At 45.0% G+C, this 17,037-nt stretch overlaps 2 protein-coding genes and 1 non-coding gene across 3 annotated transcripts; 1 reads left to right on the top strand and 2 right to left on the bottom strand.

Annotated features, from left to right (window-relative positions):
- The first annotated feature begins 3 nt into the window (after nucleotides 1-3).
- On the top strand, nucleotides 4-13,241 carry PHF7 (PHD finger protein 7). The gene is given in 13 exon segments (XM_057555184.1): nucleotides 4-232; nucleotides 567-787; nucleotides 1,973-2,085; nucleotides 2,842-2,894; nucleotides 3,290-3,381; nucleotides 8,421-8,522; nucleotides 8,898-9,022; nucleotides 9,486-9,645; nucleotides 10,212-10,318; nucleotides 10,778-10,894; nucleotides 11,320-11,444; nucleotides 11,665-11,716; nucleotides 11,718-13,241. Coding segments are annotated over 11 exon segments (1,152 nt in total). The 5' UTR covers nucleotides 4-232; nucleotides 567-787; nucleotides 1,973-2,041; the 3' UTR covers nucleotides 11,893-13,241.
- Nucleotides 5,468-5,540, bottom strand: TRNAE-UUC (transfer RNA glutamic acid (anticodon UUC)). Its single transcript has one exon. It is a non-coding gene; the product is annotated as a tRNA-Glu (tRNA).
- On the bottom strand, nucleotides 5,555-5,749 carry LOC130709082 (translation machinery-associated protein 7-like). Its single transcript, XM_057555185.1, has one exon. It carries the CDS (start codon nucleotides 5,747-5,749, stop codon nucleotides 5,555-5,557), a length of 195 nt encoding a protein of 64 aa, XP_057411168.1.
- Nucleotides 13,242-17,037: the final 3,796 nt, after the last annotated feature.

Here is a 17,037-nt window from a genome sequence, read left to right as displayed (position 1 = left end):
TCGCGCGGGAGTGCAGGACGAGAAGACTGGGCAGGGCTAGAGCGCGGGTGGCGCGAGAAGGGGCGGGGCGGGCGCGCGGCCGTTAGCGCGCTACCGTTAGTGGTCCCGCTCTGCGCAACCGTGCTCCTCGCGGCTGCAGTGTTACTGGGTTGCAGTCCGCGTGACCCGGCCGCCGTTTGCGTGCTCACCCCCTTCGCCGGCGCAGTCACCGCGCGGGGCGGCGGCCCGTGAGGTAGCTACCACAGCTTGCGGCAACGAATAAAGCTCCGGGACAGCGGCGCCCTCGGCGATAGCCGGGCGGGCGGCCCCGACCGGGAGCGGCCACCAGTGCGCTACCGTGAGGAGTGAGCGGCTGAGGCGACCTCCAGCCCGGCCTCGCACCAGCAGCCCGGCAGGCGCGACATGAGCCTGGTCTGGCATCTGCGGGATGCTCCTTGAGCCCCTTCTTTGGCTGTTACCTCCGGGGGATGGTTGTGGCCACACCGACTCGTATTTTCCAAATAAACCATTGTTTATTCGTGCGGTGGCGGGGCCGAATACACTTATTTATTTTTAATTTTCTCAAGTTTTACCCAGCACTTATCCAGTGAAACAACTCGGTAACCGTTTCAAGGGAGCATCCGATCGGTTAGGAAATCTCAGACTGAGCAGCTTGTGGAAGCCAGCATTTGCAACGTCCTCCTCACATGCTTTGAAGATCCTTGCGTCTTCCTGTAACTACCACTGTGCGCAGAATCCCACTCAAGGAACGTCTTGGTCCAGCGATGCAAAGAACTGACGTTTCAAGGTTTTATTTCTATTGCTAGATCTGGATTTCCCCAATGACTCGGAACTGTTCTGTAGCCAGCTAAAGTGGATCCCCTAGTGCACGCCCTTCTCTCTCCTCTTCCAGCCTGTCCTAGTGCTTTTGTTGAGTAAGAAGCCATCAAATGTCATTACCAATGCAAGTGCAACTCATGGGTTAGAAGAGGAGATGGAGCCTTAGCGTGCTGAACAGCTAGTTGCCTGAGTAGTTACGTTCATGCAGAACAGTTGACAGTCGCTAAAGATGTTCATGCTCTGCAGCTGTGGTCTGAGGACATGGGTACTGTTGTGTGTGTCCCTGGACTGACCTAATTCACTCAATTCTCCTAAGAAATGCTATCCTTCTCCTCTCCCCTGACTTGACACAGTCCTTCCTTGAGAGGAGTGCTTTTTATTTCTTTTGTCCCCATTCCCATTCAGGGATTTCCCCCTTAACCAATGAAAACTGTGAATTTATAGCCAGCTGACATTGGTCGGGGGAGGAGTGGCAGGGTGTCTTTTCCACTTCTGGGCCTTTTAACCTTGGTTCACATCTAGAGGAAGGTTGAGAACAGGCCAGACCTCAGTGATCATCTGAGCCTGGTGAAAAAAAGCAATAGGAGCCAAGGGGTGATTTGTCAGGGTTATATCTTGGCTCTCACCAGAGGGAGGTCTCTCTTTTGACAGCCAGAATCTCACAGGCTCCTTTTCCTAGGAAAGAGTTACCTAATCTAGCTTTTCCTGGGTGGAATTAAGGAACTTAAACTTGGGGGCAAAAGGAGGCATTTTTCCTGAGTGCTACCTCGTACATTTAGTAGGCACAAAGAAAGCAAAGAACCAGTTAGCCAGTTCAAGCAATAGTTCCAAGTTCTCATACCGCTGTGGTGTATCGGTAACTGTGATCTTGAGCAAGTGCCTCTGTGTGACAGTCTCATCTTGTGCCTCAGTCTCATCTTGAAACTAGGGATAAAATGGTACCTATTGCCAAGGGGGTTTTCGAGTTAAATGTAAAATGCCCAGAACAGTTCTGGGCATGATTTAATAATTATTGGCTATTACTGACATTGATACTGGGCATGTCCCTTTTATTCTGTCACATGGATGGGGAGGTGAAGTGCACTGTTGCTTTGGCCCTGTGGAACTTGATAACCAAATGTAGAATTAATTGCTGACTTGTTTATATTTATAGCTGGAAGAGCCGGTATTGTCCTCATTATAGTATAGAAGAATTCAAGACAGGAGAGAGAGACAGCAGCGAATGAAGACTATAATAGGAAAGAAGAAGGAACATCAAAGATTGAGGTAGAGTAGGCAACTTAAGAGAGTTTGGGAGAAATTGTCCAATGGCCTGTAGTATATGCTTCATTTTTTGTCCCCTTTGCTTGGTCTTGGAGGCTAGGGTTGGTTAGTGTTGACGCATACACCAGTGGTCCCTGGGAAGCTGCCCAGTAACCTATCCTCCCAGGGATGTCCCTACTGGCAAAGTCCTGGCTGTGGAGCCCTACTGCCTAGAGTCATATCCTGGCTCTAACACTTGCTAACTAGGTGACCTGGGACAGGTTATTTCATTTCTTTAGGCCTCAGTTTCCTCATCTGGAAAATACATAATAATAGCACCCACTTTTTAGAATATTCTGTAGATTCACTGAGCTAATACATATAGAGCCAAGAATATTGCCTAGCAATAGGAAATTCTTAATCAATTTTAGTATCATTTTATTATGCCTTGTGAACATGGTACCACCTGAGATTCAGGGTAGGTGACAGTAGAAACAGTAAAAGAATAAAAGGGGGTTTGTTCTTGCATTCATTCAGTGAACACAGGCAATAGAGGCACTAGAACAGAAAGATGGCTATGATCTCACATAATTCACATAATTCCATGGGCATGTTTTGTGCTTTCAAAAAATATGAAAGGGAAGAAGAAAACAGATGTCTTAGTCTTTAGCTGTTTTGGTCCTTCATCAGACCCATGGATAGCATTTTGAGGGAAATGTTACAAGAGATGCCAACAGGATCCTCAAAGACTACCTTGTACTTTTTCCATCTCTTGTATAGAAAATCTGCCAAGACAAGGAGGGTAACCCAGAGGAAGCCTTCTTCAGGGCCTGGTAAGAAAGACTGGAGGTTCTGTTTGGCTGCTGCCTCCCGACCTCAGCAAAGGCCACCTGTGTAGGGCAGCAAACTTGCTCTTCTCACTGTCAATTCCTTCCCAGAATCTCTAAGATCCTGAAGAACTCAGAGTCTGTAATTTTTAAATGTCACGTCCAAAGTTCAAGGAACAAGTTAATTAAAGCCACTTGAGATAAAAGTATATGAAGTGAGCAGTTGCAGCCAACTCCGTCAGATGTGGCTAAAATTATATGAAAGCCTAACTGATATCAAATAACACTTCATCCCAACCTCTTCCTTGTCAAAATGACCCTCTTCCCAGTACTGTCCTCCTCCTTGTACTTAGAGAGATCGTTATGCTCCCAAAATGAATTCCTAACATCTTTTCTTCCAGTTTGCCGGCTATGCCTTCAAGAACCTGGGGATCCCGAAAAATTAGGGGAATTTCTTCAGAAACACAATCTCAGTGTGCATTATTTCTGTCTTGTGAGTATAAGGCCCCCTTTGCTTTGAATGTCCTATGGCTTTGCTGTACAGTCTGTGCTCTGTTTTTGCATCCAGCCTCAGATCCATTGCCCTGTTTGCTTGTTTTTCTTAATGACTTTTTTTAAAAAAAGTCTAATTTTTAAAAAGTAATGTGTGTACCTGATGTAAAATCCTAACAGTATAAAGTATGTACAATAGAAAGTCTCTTCCCCTAGTAGTATTCCCAATCCTTCTCCCTCTCCCCAGCAGCAAATGCTACCAACAGTTCTTCCAGCTATTTTTTCCTGATATTCTTTTTAAATTAAGTATAGTTTGTATGCTATAGAATGCACCCATTTAAGAATACAGTTTGATGCATTTTGATAAACTCATATATCATGGAGATATAAAGTATGTCCCCATGTAAACACTACCCCAATCAAAATAATTATTTCCATCATGCCAGAAATCCCCTCCTACCCTCTTCCAGTCAGTTCCCTCAGAGGTGATCACTGTTCTGATCCATAGGTTACTTTTGCCTATTCTTATACTTCATATAAATGAAACCATACAATTTGTACTCTTTTGTGTCTGGCTTCTTTCACTCAACACAGTGTTTTGAAGATTGATCCATGTTGCATGCGTCGGTAGCTTGTGCCTTTTTATTGTGTAGTTGTATTCTGTTGTATGAATATATTATAATTTGCTTATTTATCCACCTGCTGATGGACATTTGAATTGTTTTCATTTGGGGCTATTGTGAATAAAGCTGCTATGCATATTCACGTACAATTTTTTGTGTGAAAACATGTTTTCACTTCTCTTGGGCAAATGTCTAGGGGTGAAATTACTAACTATATGTTTAACTTTGTGTGAAGTTGCCAAATCACTTTCCAAAGTGGTTGTACCGTTTACAATCCCACTAGCAATTTATGAGATTTCTGTTTGCACAATATTCTTGTCCCGACTTGATGTTGTTAGTCTTTTTTTTTTTTTTAATAATTTTTTTTAAATTTAATTAATTAATTAATTAATTTATGGCTGTGTTGGGTCTTCGTTTCTGTGCGAGGGCTTTCTCTACTTGCGGCGAGCGGGGGCCACTCTTCATCGCGGTGCGCGGGCCTCATCGCGGCCTCTCTTGTTGCAGAGCAGAGGCTCCAGACGCGCAGGCTCAGTAGTTGTGGCTCACGGGCTTAGTTGCTCCGCGGCATGTGGGATCTTCCCAGACCAGGGCTTGAACCCGTGTCCCCTGCATTGGCAGGCAGATTCTCAACCACTGCGCCACCAGGGAAGACCTGTTAGTCTTTTTTAATTTTAGCCATTCTACTGAGTGTGTTTTGGTATCTCATTGCGGTTTTAATTTGCATTTTTCTGATGACCTAAAATGTTGAGCTTCTTTTTGTGTGCTTATTGGCCATTCACATATTTCCCTTTGTGAAGTGTATGTACAAATATTTTGTCCATTTTAAAAGTTGAGTTGTTTTGGGATTTCCCTGGCGGTCCAGTGGTCAAGACTCCACACTTCCATTGCCGGGGGCATAGGTTCGATCCCTGGTAGGGGAACTAAGATCGCACATGCTGCACGGTGAGGCCAAAAAAAAAAAAAAAAAAGTTGTGTTGTTTTGTCTTATTGAGTTATAAGAGTTCTTTGTATATTCTGGCTACAAATCCTTTTTCAGAGATGTGTGTTGTCACTATTTTCTCCCAGTCTGTGATTTGCCTTTTAATTTTCTTTTTATTTTTCAAATGAGTTGGTTTCATTCCAGGTGATGCAGAATCCAGGATAGAACAAGGACTTAGGAACACACTTTGGGAGGATTCTGCGCTGGGTTTATGCGGATCTCATAGCTAAGGTAGAAAATGGCTGAGAAAAACTAAAGACAAGATGAGCCACTGTATGATTTTCTTTTTTTTACAAAAATTTATTCTTAAATGTACAAAAGGTTCCAAGCTATAGCTATAGGTGGCGACAGATGTTATGGCAGGGAATCCAGATGTTTAAACAGGAATGGAATCATCATTGCCTCAGGCACAAGGAACAGCTTACTTTTTTAAAATTTTATTTTATTTATTTTTTGGCCACACTGTGCAGCTTGTGGGATCTTAGTTCCCTGACCAGGGATCGAACCTGGGCCCATGGCAGTGAAAGCACCAAGTCTTAACCACTGGACCACCAAGGAATTCCAGGAACAGCTTACTTTTTGCCAGATTTCTTAACTCCACCTGTGGCCAGGGGGCCTTTCCCCGCAGCCTTCCCTTTTAGCTCCTCGAGTTTCTTCTGCTCCTCCTCCTTTTTCTGCTTGAGTGCCTTATCTTCCTTGCCCATCTCCTTGGCTTGCTTCTTGGGCTGCTTCAAGGACTTCTTCTTGCCACCTTCATGGCCCAACATGGTGCCTGCTGCCCCTTCCCCCTGCCTTTTTATTTTCTTAATGATGTCTTTCGAAGAACAAAAGTTTTCAATTTTGATGAAGTCCAGTTTATCTATTTTTCCTTTTATGGTTCGTGCTTGTTTGTGTGTCCCAGGAAATCTTTGCCCACCCATTGCATTACCTCAGTGCTTTTGTCAAAATCAGTTGACCATGTATCTGTGGATCTGGATGATTTATTTTATGTCATTGATCTGTGTGTTGACCCTTACCAATACCACACTGTTTTGATTATTGTGACTTTACAGCATCTTGAAATTAAGTCTTGTTCTGCAGTCTTTTCCAAGATTGCTTTGGCTATTGGGTGCTTTCCTTTTCCATATACATTTTATATTTAGTTTGTCAATTTTTCGTTAAAAAAAAAAGCCTGTTGGGATAGTGATAGGAATTGCATTGAATTTATGGATCAATTTGGGAAGAATTGACAAACAATATTGAATCTTCCAGTCCATGGACATGATATATTTCCCCATTAATTTGTGTCTTTTAAAATTTATCTCAGCAATTTTTTTTTTTTAGTGAAGAAGTCTCGCACATATTTTGTCAAATGTATTCCTAAATATTTTGTGACTTCTATGCTAGTATAAATGGTATTTTAAAATTTCATTTCAAGTTTGTTGCTGGTGTATAGGAATGCAGTTTATTTTTGTACATTGATTTTGTCTTGGCAATATTGTTAAATTCACTTATTAGTTCAGTAGTTTTTATTTTTAAATTTTTTTGTAAATGCCTTAGGATTTCCTGTGTACACAATCACGTGTGAATAAAGGCAGTTCTTTCTTTCCAATCTTTATGTCTTTTAATTCTTCTTCTTGCCTTATTGTAATAGCTGGGAACTTCAATCTAGTGTTGAAAAGAAGTTGTATGAGTGAATATCCTATCTTGTTCCTAACATTAGAGGACAGCATCCAATTTTTCACCATTAAATATGATGTCAGCTGTAGGTTTTTCTTAGATGCTTTTCATCAGATTGGAGAAGTTCCCTTTTATTTCTGGTTTGCTGAGGGTATTATGAATGTGTGCTGAATTTGTCAGATGCTTTTTCTGCATCTGTTGAGATGATCATGATTTTTCTTCTTTATTTTGTGAATGTGGTTTGTTACACTGATTGAATAATGTTAAACTAATCATGCATTTCTGGTACAAATTCTGCTTGGTCATGATGTATAATCCTTTTTATATGGTGCTGGATTCAATATTTTGTTTCATTTTTGTATCTATGCTCATGAGAAAAATTGGTCTGTGCTTTTTCACTCCTGTAAGTTCTGTCTTGTTTTGGTGTCGGGTCTTGTTTAACTTCAATGCATTTATAAGCATATACATTTTCAACATAAAATAGACATCCTATACACAGTGTTTTGTATTTTACTTTTTTTTACCTCATATATTTATGGAGCTCTTTCCATATAGAACATTTTTTTAATAGCTAATTGGTATTCCATGGTACAGATGTGCCAAAAAGTATTAAACTCCTGTTAAAGGACATTTAGATTATTTTTAATCTTTCACTACTGATTTTTCTGTTTGTAGAAATTATACATATTCATTGTAGAAAATATTAATAACACTTAAAAGTATAAATGGAAATCACTCATATAGTCCTAAAGCCTTGAGAGACTGTTAACATAGATATGTTTTAAGCCTAATTGGGATATAATTCAAGCGTCCTCAAGTCATCCAACCTTGTAGGCTCACTTTTTCTATAATGTTAAAATAAAATAACCTCAGCCCCCATTACATATAACATGTAACTGCTGCAGTAGGTCCAGCACCCTCCTTAATATTTTTGGAAGCTTCTTGGGGTGGGGCTCAGGTATGACATTCTTCCAAAGTATGTACACGTTCATTGTTCACGGGTACCTAACAGTTTAGCTTCTTTTCCCTTGATTTCCCATTCTAGACTCTGCTTTGGGGGCTTTTCAGAAACAAAAGGCCCTTTAAAGTATGTTTTTAAAGAAAAGTTCAATTCCTCCCCTTCCCCTATAAGGCAGAATGACTACAGTCAGGAGATTTGAAAGCCCTGTTTCCCTTTCTGTGGAGAATACACTCTGAGAAGAGTATTTATTCTGTACTGAGGGGCAGTACAGTGGGAGAGTGAGAGTGTGGGTTCTGTGGGCTCACATGTGAAGGCGACTCTGCTGCCTCCTTTCTGGGTGACCCCAGCCGGGTCACTTGCGCTACACCTCAGTGGCCTCTAAGATGAGGATCACAATGGCATCTGTATCACAGGGTTGTGGTGAGCAGACAATGAGTCACTATAGAAGGAATGTTTCTCCAAAGTGCTCAGCACAACAAAAGCAGTGCTCAGTGAATGAAAGGCAGAGTAGCACAAAGGTGGGTAAGAGCCCAGATTCTGGGCTCTTGATACTGTCACGTTATTTCTCGTATAAAATGGGGATGATGACAGTACCTACCTCTTAAGGTTGTTACAAGGATTAAATGAGTTAATATTTGAAAAGCACTTAGAGCACCCAACACTTATGCTATGTAAGGCCTTGTTAAGTAAATAAATTACCCTGTAAATGCATATATATTCCACCAAGCTCTGTTTCTTAGCTCTCTTACCCTGTCATCACCCACTGCACTGTTTCACTGATCATCAGTGTTGACAGCCTGGTTCTGCTGACCTTCTAGATCCTATCTAGCAAGCTGCCTCAGAGGGGCCAGTCCAATAGAGGTTTCCATGGATTCCTGCCTGAGGACATCAAAAAGGAGGCAGCCCGGGCCTCTAGGAAGGTTAGAATCCCCTGAAATGGGGGCCTTGGGATAGGCCTCTTCTCATACTCCTCTCATCATCCCTGTTTCTATTCTTTTCCCTAGTTGCTAGTTTAAAAGTCAGAGGACTCTTGAATTTCCCACTGGTCCTTCTCTTAAGTTCCATGCTTCTCTAGGGTATAGTATCCTAAGTGAGGAGAGGGAGCAACATCCTGAGAAAGCCAAAAAGAATTCAGTGCTGCTTGGAGCTCAGCTTCGGCATACCCTAGTGCTTCTAGGTCCACTGAGGAAGAAGAATGGCTGTTGCTTCAAAAACTTTCCATTCCGTAGAATGATGTGCCACAGAATGTCTGTCTGTTTTGGGGCCCTGAGCACTGCCTGGGGTCTCATTTGCAGATCTGCTTTGTGTGCAAGAAAAAGGGAGCTGCCATCAACTGCCAGAAGGACCAATGCGTCAGAAACTTCCATCTTCCTTGTGGCCAGGAAAGGGGTTGCCTTTCACAATTTTTTGGAGAGTACAAGTGAGTGATGAAGGAGGAAAGTTGGGCTGCCCTTTTGCTATTTGTTATTTAGCATCTAACGAAATCAGAGTCCAGTTCTCACGGGCCTGTTTCGATTCACCAGAGAATCTGTCCATCCATTCAATAATGAGAAACAGTATCTTGACTTGGCAATTTCACAGGGGTTGCTTCTTGCTTCCTATCCCCTCCTTAAATTACAAACAGCTGGGGTTCTTAGCTGCTCAGAACTAAGTGGGGCTTTCAGGAACAGGAGGCTGTGGAGATAGTCCCAGGAGCTTTGCTCAGTGGGAAAGCAGCTATGAGAAGGAATGTGGCTGTTCTTTGCCCTGCTCCTCCTCCTCCCCCATGAGCGTGGAGGTTCAGTGGACACTGGCCTGGGTGGTTGATTGCCCTTCCTAGGCCGGGCAGCTGGAAAACTGCATCAGTGACAAACCAGAAACCAAGTCTATTTACTCTCCCACAGATCGTTTTGTGAGAAACATCGCCCAACACAGGACATCCGATGGGAGAATGTGGGGGAGGAAAGCTGTGTCTTGTGCTGTGAAGACTTATCCCAAGCAAGTGTTGAAAACATCCAGAGTCCGTGCTGTAGCCAAACTATCTACCACCGCAAGTGCATACAGGTGGGGCTTTCTCTGGACTGGGGACCCTCCACAATGGCCCAGTTCTGAGCACCCTGGGAATGCTCAGGCAATCTCAGCTTTTGTGCTCTGTGCTGCAGGCCTGTATACAGGACTGGTTCCAGAGGAAAGTTAGCCTGGTCTCTGGGTATCCTTGACCTGTAGGACTTCATCATCAGATTTAGACTGAACAGAATCCTCAGGATGGCTGGAGCGAATGAGCTTTTCCTAGAATGAGTCAAGTAGCCTCAAAATCAGCCATGCTTCCTGGGATTGAAGGAAAGGGAAATGTGTATTCTTGGTACCTGACCCCTACTGGGTCGAGCACTGCCAGGCCCCATGACTGGAGATGACAGCTGAGGCACTCCTGGGCACCTCTTGAGCTTTTGGTCCCTGGTCTGATGCCTGTATTTGCAGCCCTCTCCCCAGCCCATCCAAATTCCTTGTCCTGTAACCCTTAGTCAAGCTCTCCTAGCAACATCCTCTTTGTGAGACGAGGGTGCGGGGTGGGAAGAATGTGATAAAAGATAGTGTTTTTACAAACACTATCTTCCATGTTTATCTTACAGAAATATGCCCACACATCAGCAAAGCATTTCTTCAAATGTCCACATTGCAACAATCGAGAAGAATTTCCTCAAGAAATGCTAAGAATGGGAATTCATATTCCAGACAGGTAGTAGAAACTTTATAGCAGGAATTGAGCCAGGAAGTGGGTTGCCTAGGTTTCTAGAGAAGGTGAGTGTGAGGATAGTTCAGAGCATGAGGAATCAGCAGAAACACTGATGTACAGTGAAGAGGGAAGGGTGGCAGGAGAGCTTTTCAATTATAAAAAGAAATGGGGGGTGGGTGAAGCAGGGGTGGGGGGCATGTTTCTGAAAAAGGTGCTTTGGGGGTCAGAATTCTTTGGGTTCTTGAATTCCAGTGTGGAACTAAGGAACACCTGTGTTCCACTTGTCTGCTTCAACCCTCTCCCACTGCCAGGCCACTAGCCCCGCCTTGCTGAAAGTATTCAGGCAATCTGTTGAACTCTTTTGCTGTGTTAGCTTGAGTTCTTCCTAGTTCCTCCCAGGTGGACAAAGGTTTTACCACCCGATTATATGTCCCTTACTCACTGTTTCTTCTCCCACTGCAGAGACGCTGCCTGGGAACTCGAGCCAGGGGCTTTCTCGGAGTTGTACCAGCGCTATCAGCATTGTGATGCCCCCATCTGTGTGTATGAACAAGGCAGAGACAGCTTTCAGGATAAAGGGTAGGAAAAGCCTCCTGGCCAGACAGATCTCTCAGCAGGGCCATCTTAGACCTTGCACAGTTATCAAGCACAAGAAATTTACTTTTGTCTACAGACCTCAGGGTGAACATAGCTGCTGAGTCCCATCCTTGATCAGCTCAGGACTCACTCATGTACAAGTGAACAGGTCTCTCTGCAGGGTCTCCTCTCCTTGTGCCCCATGGAGAGACACTCAGGGCCAGTTCCTTCCACGATCCACCTTGCGAGTGGCTGTGCCTGACCGCAGGTCTTGGGATCAGCACTCAGCCACATCTCCGTCACGGGTAAAACGTGTAGTAAAAGATACCTAAGGAGCCCTCAGCAAAGGCCTGGCCTGCAGCAAACATTCCAAGAGTGGTAGTGAGTGTTATATTTGTCCCACAACCCTCCCTTGGCTCTTCCTATAGGAGGTGGCGCCTCGTTCTGTGTGCTACATGTGGATCCCACGGAACCCATAGGGACTGCTCCTCTCTCAGATCCAACTGTAAGAAATGGGAGTGTGAGGAGTGTGCGCCTGCTGCTGAAGCCACAGGTGGGACTGGAGGGGTGGTCTGGTCTCAGAACCGGGGTGGGGGTTGGGGGTCCGGGGGACTTACGGTGCCTGGGAAAGGAGGAGGGTGTGCTATCAGATGGGGACTTTTAGTTGGTACTTTAGTTTGGGGAGGAAAGCGGCTAGGGAGGGGCATAAGGACCTGCGCCTGGGAGAGAGACAGAGGGTCGAGTTTGCCTCTCCCACCTTTCTTTCACCACAGACTGCACACCTGAAAACTCAGGTGACATCCCCTGTTGCAGCAGCACCTTCCACCAGGGGGCATTTCTGCAGAGACACCAGCCTGGAACAGAATCCGGGCCCTTCTTGGACTGACTGGCCAGGCTCTTCCTCATTAGAAAAACCGGAGTCCTCTGGTTGCAGGATGAGGGCCCACTCCTGGCAATCCAAGGGTGTCAAAATCACTAAGAGCTGCAAAAAGTCCAAGTAACAGTTTCTGAGTAGTCGCTGCCAAGCACATTTGAGTACAAAGCTGTGTTCCTCCATCAGGTTTGGGGGAGGGAGCACTTTGGCACTGTGAGACAAGGAAAGGGGGCTAGCAGTGAGACTCTGAACCAAAGAAAGAGAAGTCCCAGGGGAACATGAGTTCAGAGCAGAGTCCTGATGCCAACCACAGGATGCGTTTGTGGCTTTAAGAGCACCTCTGCTCTTTCTGCCTGATTCCCAGAGGGCCTTTTCTACTCTTCTTTTTCCCCCAAGATTCTTCCACCTTGATCTTGTTCTCATATACCTCTCCTGACTTCACCCACGTTTGTTATTATACAAATAAAAGTTTTCTCTCCATTGCTGTCTCCTTATGCATTCACTCTGGAATTTATCTAGCATACTAAGGAATCTGGAGGGTAGAGTGAAGGAATAGGAAAACGCACCTTTCTACTCTATAAAATTCAGTGAATTAAATGTAGAACTTTCGACTTAGACATGTTGCTTTGGAGGGAAGTATTTTGCAGGTAAATCGATTTTGCAGGGACAGAGATTTTCATAGTTGTGCAAATAAACACACAGGATCTCATCAGGAAGGTGAGCCAGCAAAGGAGAACACACTGGACTGAGAATAGGCCACTATTGCAAGGCTTGGGGCCCTGGACTCAAAGGCCAGGGACTGCCGTGCTCACGTGGGACAGAAGGGGCTCCACTCACTCCAGGCAGCCTGGTCTTTAGCATACCTTCCTAACCCTAACACACCTCCACTCAAACCCTCCTGTCTGGTGGCTCGGGCATTTCTAGCTCAGGTAAGGGGGCCATGCCAGCACATTAGGCAAGACAGCTAGGACAGAAACCTGGCAGAAGGTCTTGGGATAAATTGAATAGAACATTTGTTTGTTTTTAATGATTTTGTGGGATTTGGATTAGTGGGGGAAACTCAAGACCATTGCCAGGTACCGAGTTCGCAGGGTCTCACTGCGAACTTGGTTTAAATGTTGCTGACCCCTGGAGACTTACATCTGAATGTGCACAGTGATTTGGATTTGACCAGATTCATTTGGAATCACAAGGAGGCGGTGGGGGTCAAAATAATACTTTAAAAAGAAATCAAGAAATACTAAAAGGATTATAATGAAAAATACTCTCTTGACTCATCCTTCCCTACCCCTATTCCCTAAAGGCAACTACTCTCCACATCTTTTAGCCATTTCTTGATATATTAATCTTAGACATTTTTGACTTCCTATTATATTACATAAAGATCTAGCACCTTTAAAACCTTCCCATGTTCATTCCCTCCATCTTTTATAATTGCATCGCAATTCTTGTTAAATTAACCTTCAGTGTTGAGTCAAGTGGTACACTATGACTATTTTTCCTCTCCTGTACATTGTTTATTGTTGTTTTAAAAAATTAATTTATTTTTGCTGCGTTGGGTCTTCATTGCTGCACGCGGGCTTTCTCTAGTTGCGGCGAGTGGGGGCTACTCTTCATTGCAGTGTGTGGGCTTCTCATTGCGGTGGCTTCTCTTGTTGTGGAGCACGGGCTCTAGGCATGTGGGCTTCAGTAGTTGTGGCGCGCGGGCTCAGTAGTTGTGGCTCACAGGCTCTAGAGCACAGGCTCCGTAGTTGTGGTGCACGGGCTTAGTTGCTCTGTGGCATGTGGGATCTTCCCGGACCAGGGCTCGAACCCATGTCCCCTGCATCGGGAGGCTGATTCTTAACCACTGTGCCACCAGGGAAGTCCTCCTGTACATTGTTTATTCCCTTTTTTAAAAAATAAATTCATTTATTTTATTTTTGGCTGCTTTGGGTCTTCATTGCTGCACGCAGGCTTTCTCTAGTTGTGGCGAGTGGGGGCTACTCTTCATTGCAGTGCGCGGGCTTCTCATTGTGGTGGCTTCTCTTGTTGTGGAGCACGGGCTCTAGGCACGCGGGCTCTACAGCACAGGCTCCGTAGTTGTAGTGCACGGGCTTAGTTGCTCTGCGGCATGTGGGATCTTCCCGGACCAGGGCTCGAACGCGTGTCCCCTGCATTGGCAGGCAGATTCTTAACCACTGAGCCACCAGGGAAGCCCTTGATGTTTTTCTTATGATTAGACTGGAGTTATGGGTTTGAGGGAGGAAGACCACACAGGTAAAGTGCCATTTTCATCACATCAAATTGAAGTTACATACGATCAACATGACTTATCACTGTTGATGTTGATCTTGGTCATCTGGCCAAGTTAGTGTTTGCCAAGTTTTTCCAGAAAGAGAAAAGTTACTCCTTTTCCCCCTTTATATACTGTAAATTTTGGAAAGAAGCCACTCTGTGCAGCCCACAGTTAATGAGTGGGGATTTATGCCCCCTCCCTCTTTACGGACAGATTATCTACATATATTATTTGGAATTCTTCAGCATGGGAGATTTACTTATCCTCTCCCACGTATTTATTTATTCAACCATTTATATCAGTATGGACTCATGGATATGTATATTATACTTTGGGTTATAATCCAATACTACTTTATTTTGTTGCTCAGATTGTTCTAGCTTTGGCCATTGGGACTCCTATGTCCTTTTCACATACTGCCATTATTGTGTGTTTCATTTTGGTTTGGTTTGGTTTGGTTTTGAGCACTTCTTTACTTTTTGGCACTACAAGATGCCCCAGGCTCATGTTGTATATTTTAAATACCTGTTTTCACAAATGATGTGTCTATTAGAATTAATTACCATTTTATAACCTAGGACCTAGAACAAATAGTTCACTTGGGGAGGATAGGAATAGACATCAAATAAAAATTCCCCAAAGCACCTGCTCCGCTTCCTCTAATTCTTTACCTTTGTGGGAACCATGAACTAGGGCCAGAAACCTCAGAATCTCCTTATGTTTCCTTTTCTGCTCAACCACCCTCTTTCTTGTCAATTTGACTATTTTTCAAATGTTTGCCTTCCTCTCCATCCCACTGCCAGTGTTGAGCTCAGACCCCTGTGCCTCACAGGACTGCAGCAAAAGCCTTCTCTCTGCATGGTTTCCTATATCCACTTGCTTTGCTTGGCATATCCATCCTTATCCCTTCTGTTAATTGCCATAAAACATCTGCTAGCTCTTTACTTAGGATGGCCCCCACTGAGATGGACATCTAAGCCCTTCCATGGGCACTCTGCCATGGCTACCCTGAAATACTGGGCCCTGAGCATGAGCTTTGCAGTCTGGAGAGCCATAACCTCTATCCTCAGCCTGATGGATCCAGCATAAGGGCCACTTCTTCATCCCTGGGCACTCTCCCTGAGCTCTGCTTATACCCCTATTATAGCCTGTGTCATTCTCCATCTGGTCCCATAATTGTCTCTCCCTCTAGATTGGAAGCCCCTTATGGGAAGGAACCTTTCTGTCTTATTAACCTTTCTCCCCCTCATGGTGTCTGGCTCAGGACCCCACATGCAGAGGCAGTTTGATGTCTACTGAATTGTTGGATGTGCTCAAACCCTGCATTCATAAGCCTGATGTTTTACTGTCAAACACCAGAGGGCACTGTGAGCATGTTGAGGAAGAAGATTATAACCCTTTAGGCGTGGAAGGTTGAGAAGGGCTTATGAAAACTTGCTTCTATTTGGGGATTGCACAGGATTTACTGCTATTCACTTGTTCTAAACACATCCATTCAAGTTTATCCATGAGTTGTGCTCCTGTTATATCTAGAGGTTAGTATAGATGTTACTAATGACACTTCTATCATAGGTCAGGTCCTCAGATAGGACTGCCTTCATGGTCTCTCCAGACCCAAAGTGATCCTCCTAACCCCAGCTGCCCTCCTCTCACCCCTAAAAATGGGGACTGCCAGTCCCAAGGGGAATGGGTAATATGATTCTGTTCCTCTTCTGCCCTACCCTCCTGCTGCATACACACACACACAGACACACACACACACACTCTGACATCAGGGCCTTTGGTTGGTGGTTCAAAGGCTCTAACTTCCTGTTGGCAGGGCAGGAGGTTGCTATGAGAAACAGCACCTCCATTGGCCCTGACCCCAGGGACACAGCGTCAGCTCCCTGTGTGCTTCCAGGCTGGCTGGAGGTGAATTGCAGCATCACAGGGGCCCCTAGGTATGAGAAGGCTCCCTAACAGACTAAGCCAGGGAGCCCCATTCCAGAGGGGTTGGCTATTTGCAAGGGTCTCATGCCTTGTACATTTTTTCCAAAAAGCAACATGGCAATTGCAGGCCATAAACCAAAGAGTTGATGTTTTTCAGAAAATAATCTCACTTTTCCCTAGCAAACCACCTCTAGCCCTGGGGTCTCTGAGCAGTGTGACAGCATGAGGCTTCCGTAGAGGGAGTGAAGCCCAGGAGCTTCTCCCCCTTGTCTTTGGTATAAACTTGTTCCTTGGGCCTGCCCTGAAGTGCACCTCTAATAAACAGGAAGGCATCTACGCCATCAATGTCTGTCCCTCACAGAGCATCTGAGACCTGTCTGGGCCATCAAAGCCATCCCCAGCCCCCAGGAGCATTCTGGAGGGGAACCTAGTCTCTCCAGAAACAATTCCCCATTGTGTCCCCTCACTTGGAAATCATAGATATGTTAACAGGCCCTTACATTTAGGCAGGTCCTGCCCTGGCTTTGTGCTAATGTGTTGTTTTTTCTTCCTTGAACAATGTCCTTTCCAGTAGGGCCAGCCGTTCACACCATTGTCTGAGACCCTTGGACTACAGGAAACAGCACCAGATTCTTATCAGCTGGGGGGGTGGGGGGGTGGGGGCAGAGTGAACAGATGAGGTCATGCCCATAAAGCAAGCTGCTGGTCTGCCATGTCATTCTTCTATACCTTTATCTGTGAGACCAGAGCCCCCCTTGTCCTTCTAACAGGCAAATCTGGGCTTTAAGTCTCTCTAATACTGTCCCCTCCATTTGATGGCAGATACTTGGACTCTGCTTTAGGTCTCTTGATTCACTTTGGAATCCTCTCCAGCCCACAACTGTCCCCTTGCCCTGGTTGTCACTCTCTGCCCAATGGGATGTTCTTGGCGGTGAAACACACTCCATTGGGATGGATTAGGGTGCACTCCAGTCATCTTCCTCCCTGGGGGAAGGGGGTCAAGACTGGTCACCTGAGTCCTCCTCATAGCAGAATCCCTGAGTACAAGCTACTATTTGACTGCTG

Source organism: Balaenoptera acutorostrata, chromosome 10, assembly GCF_949987535.1.
Source record: "Balaenoptera acutorostrata chromosome 10, mBalAcu1.1, whole genome shotgun sequence".
Lineage (NCBI taxonomy): Eukaryota > Metazoa > Chordata > Mammalia > Artiodactyla > Balaenopteridae > Balaenoptera > Balaenoptera acutorostrata.
Note: the sequence above shows the minus strand (reverse complement) of the source record. Positions and strands in the feature narration are given on the sequence as shown.

What these genes read in the sequence shown, in the direction of transcription:
- LOC130709082 (XM_057555185.1), bottom strand. Translation starts at nt 5,749, where the DNA reads ATGTTGGGCCATGAAGGTGGCAAGAAGAAGTCCTTGAAGCAGCCCAAG.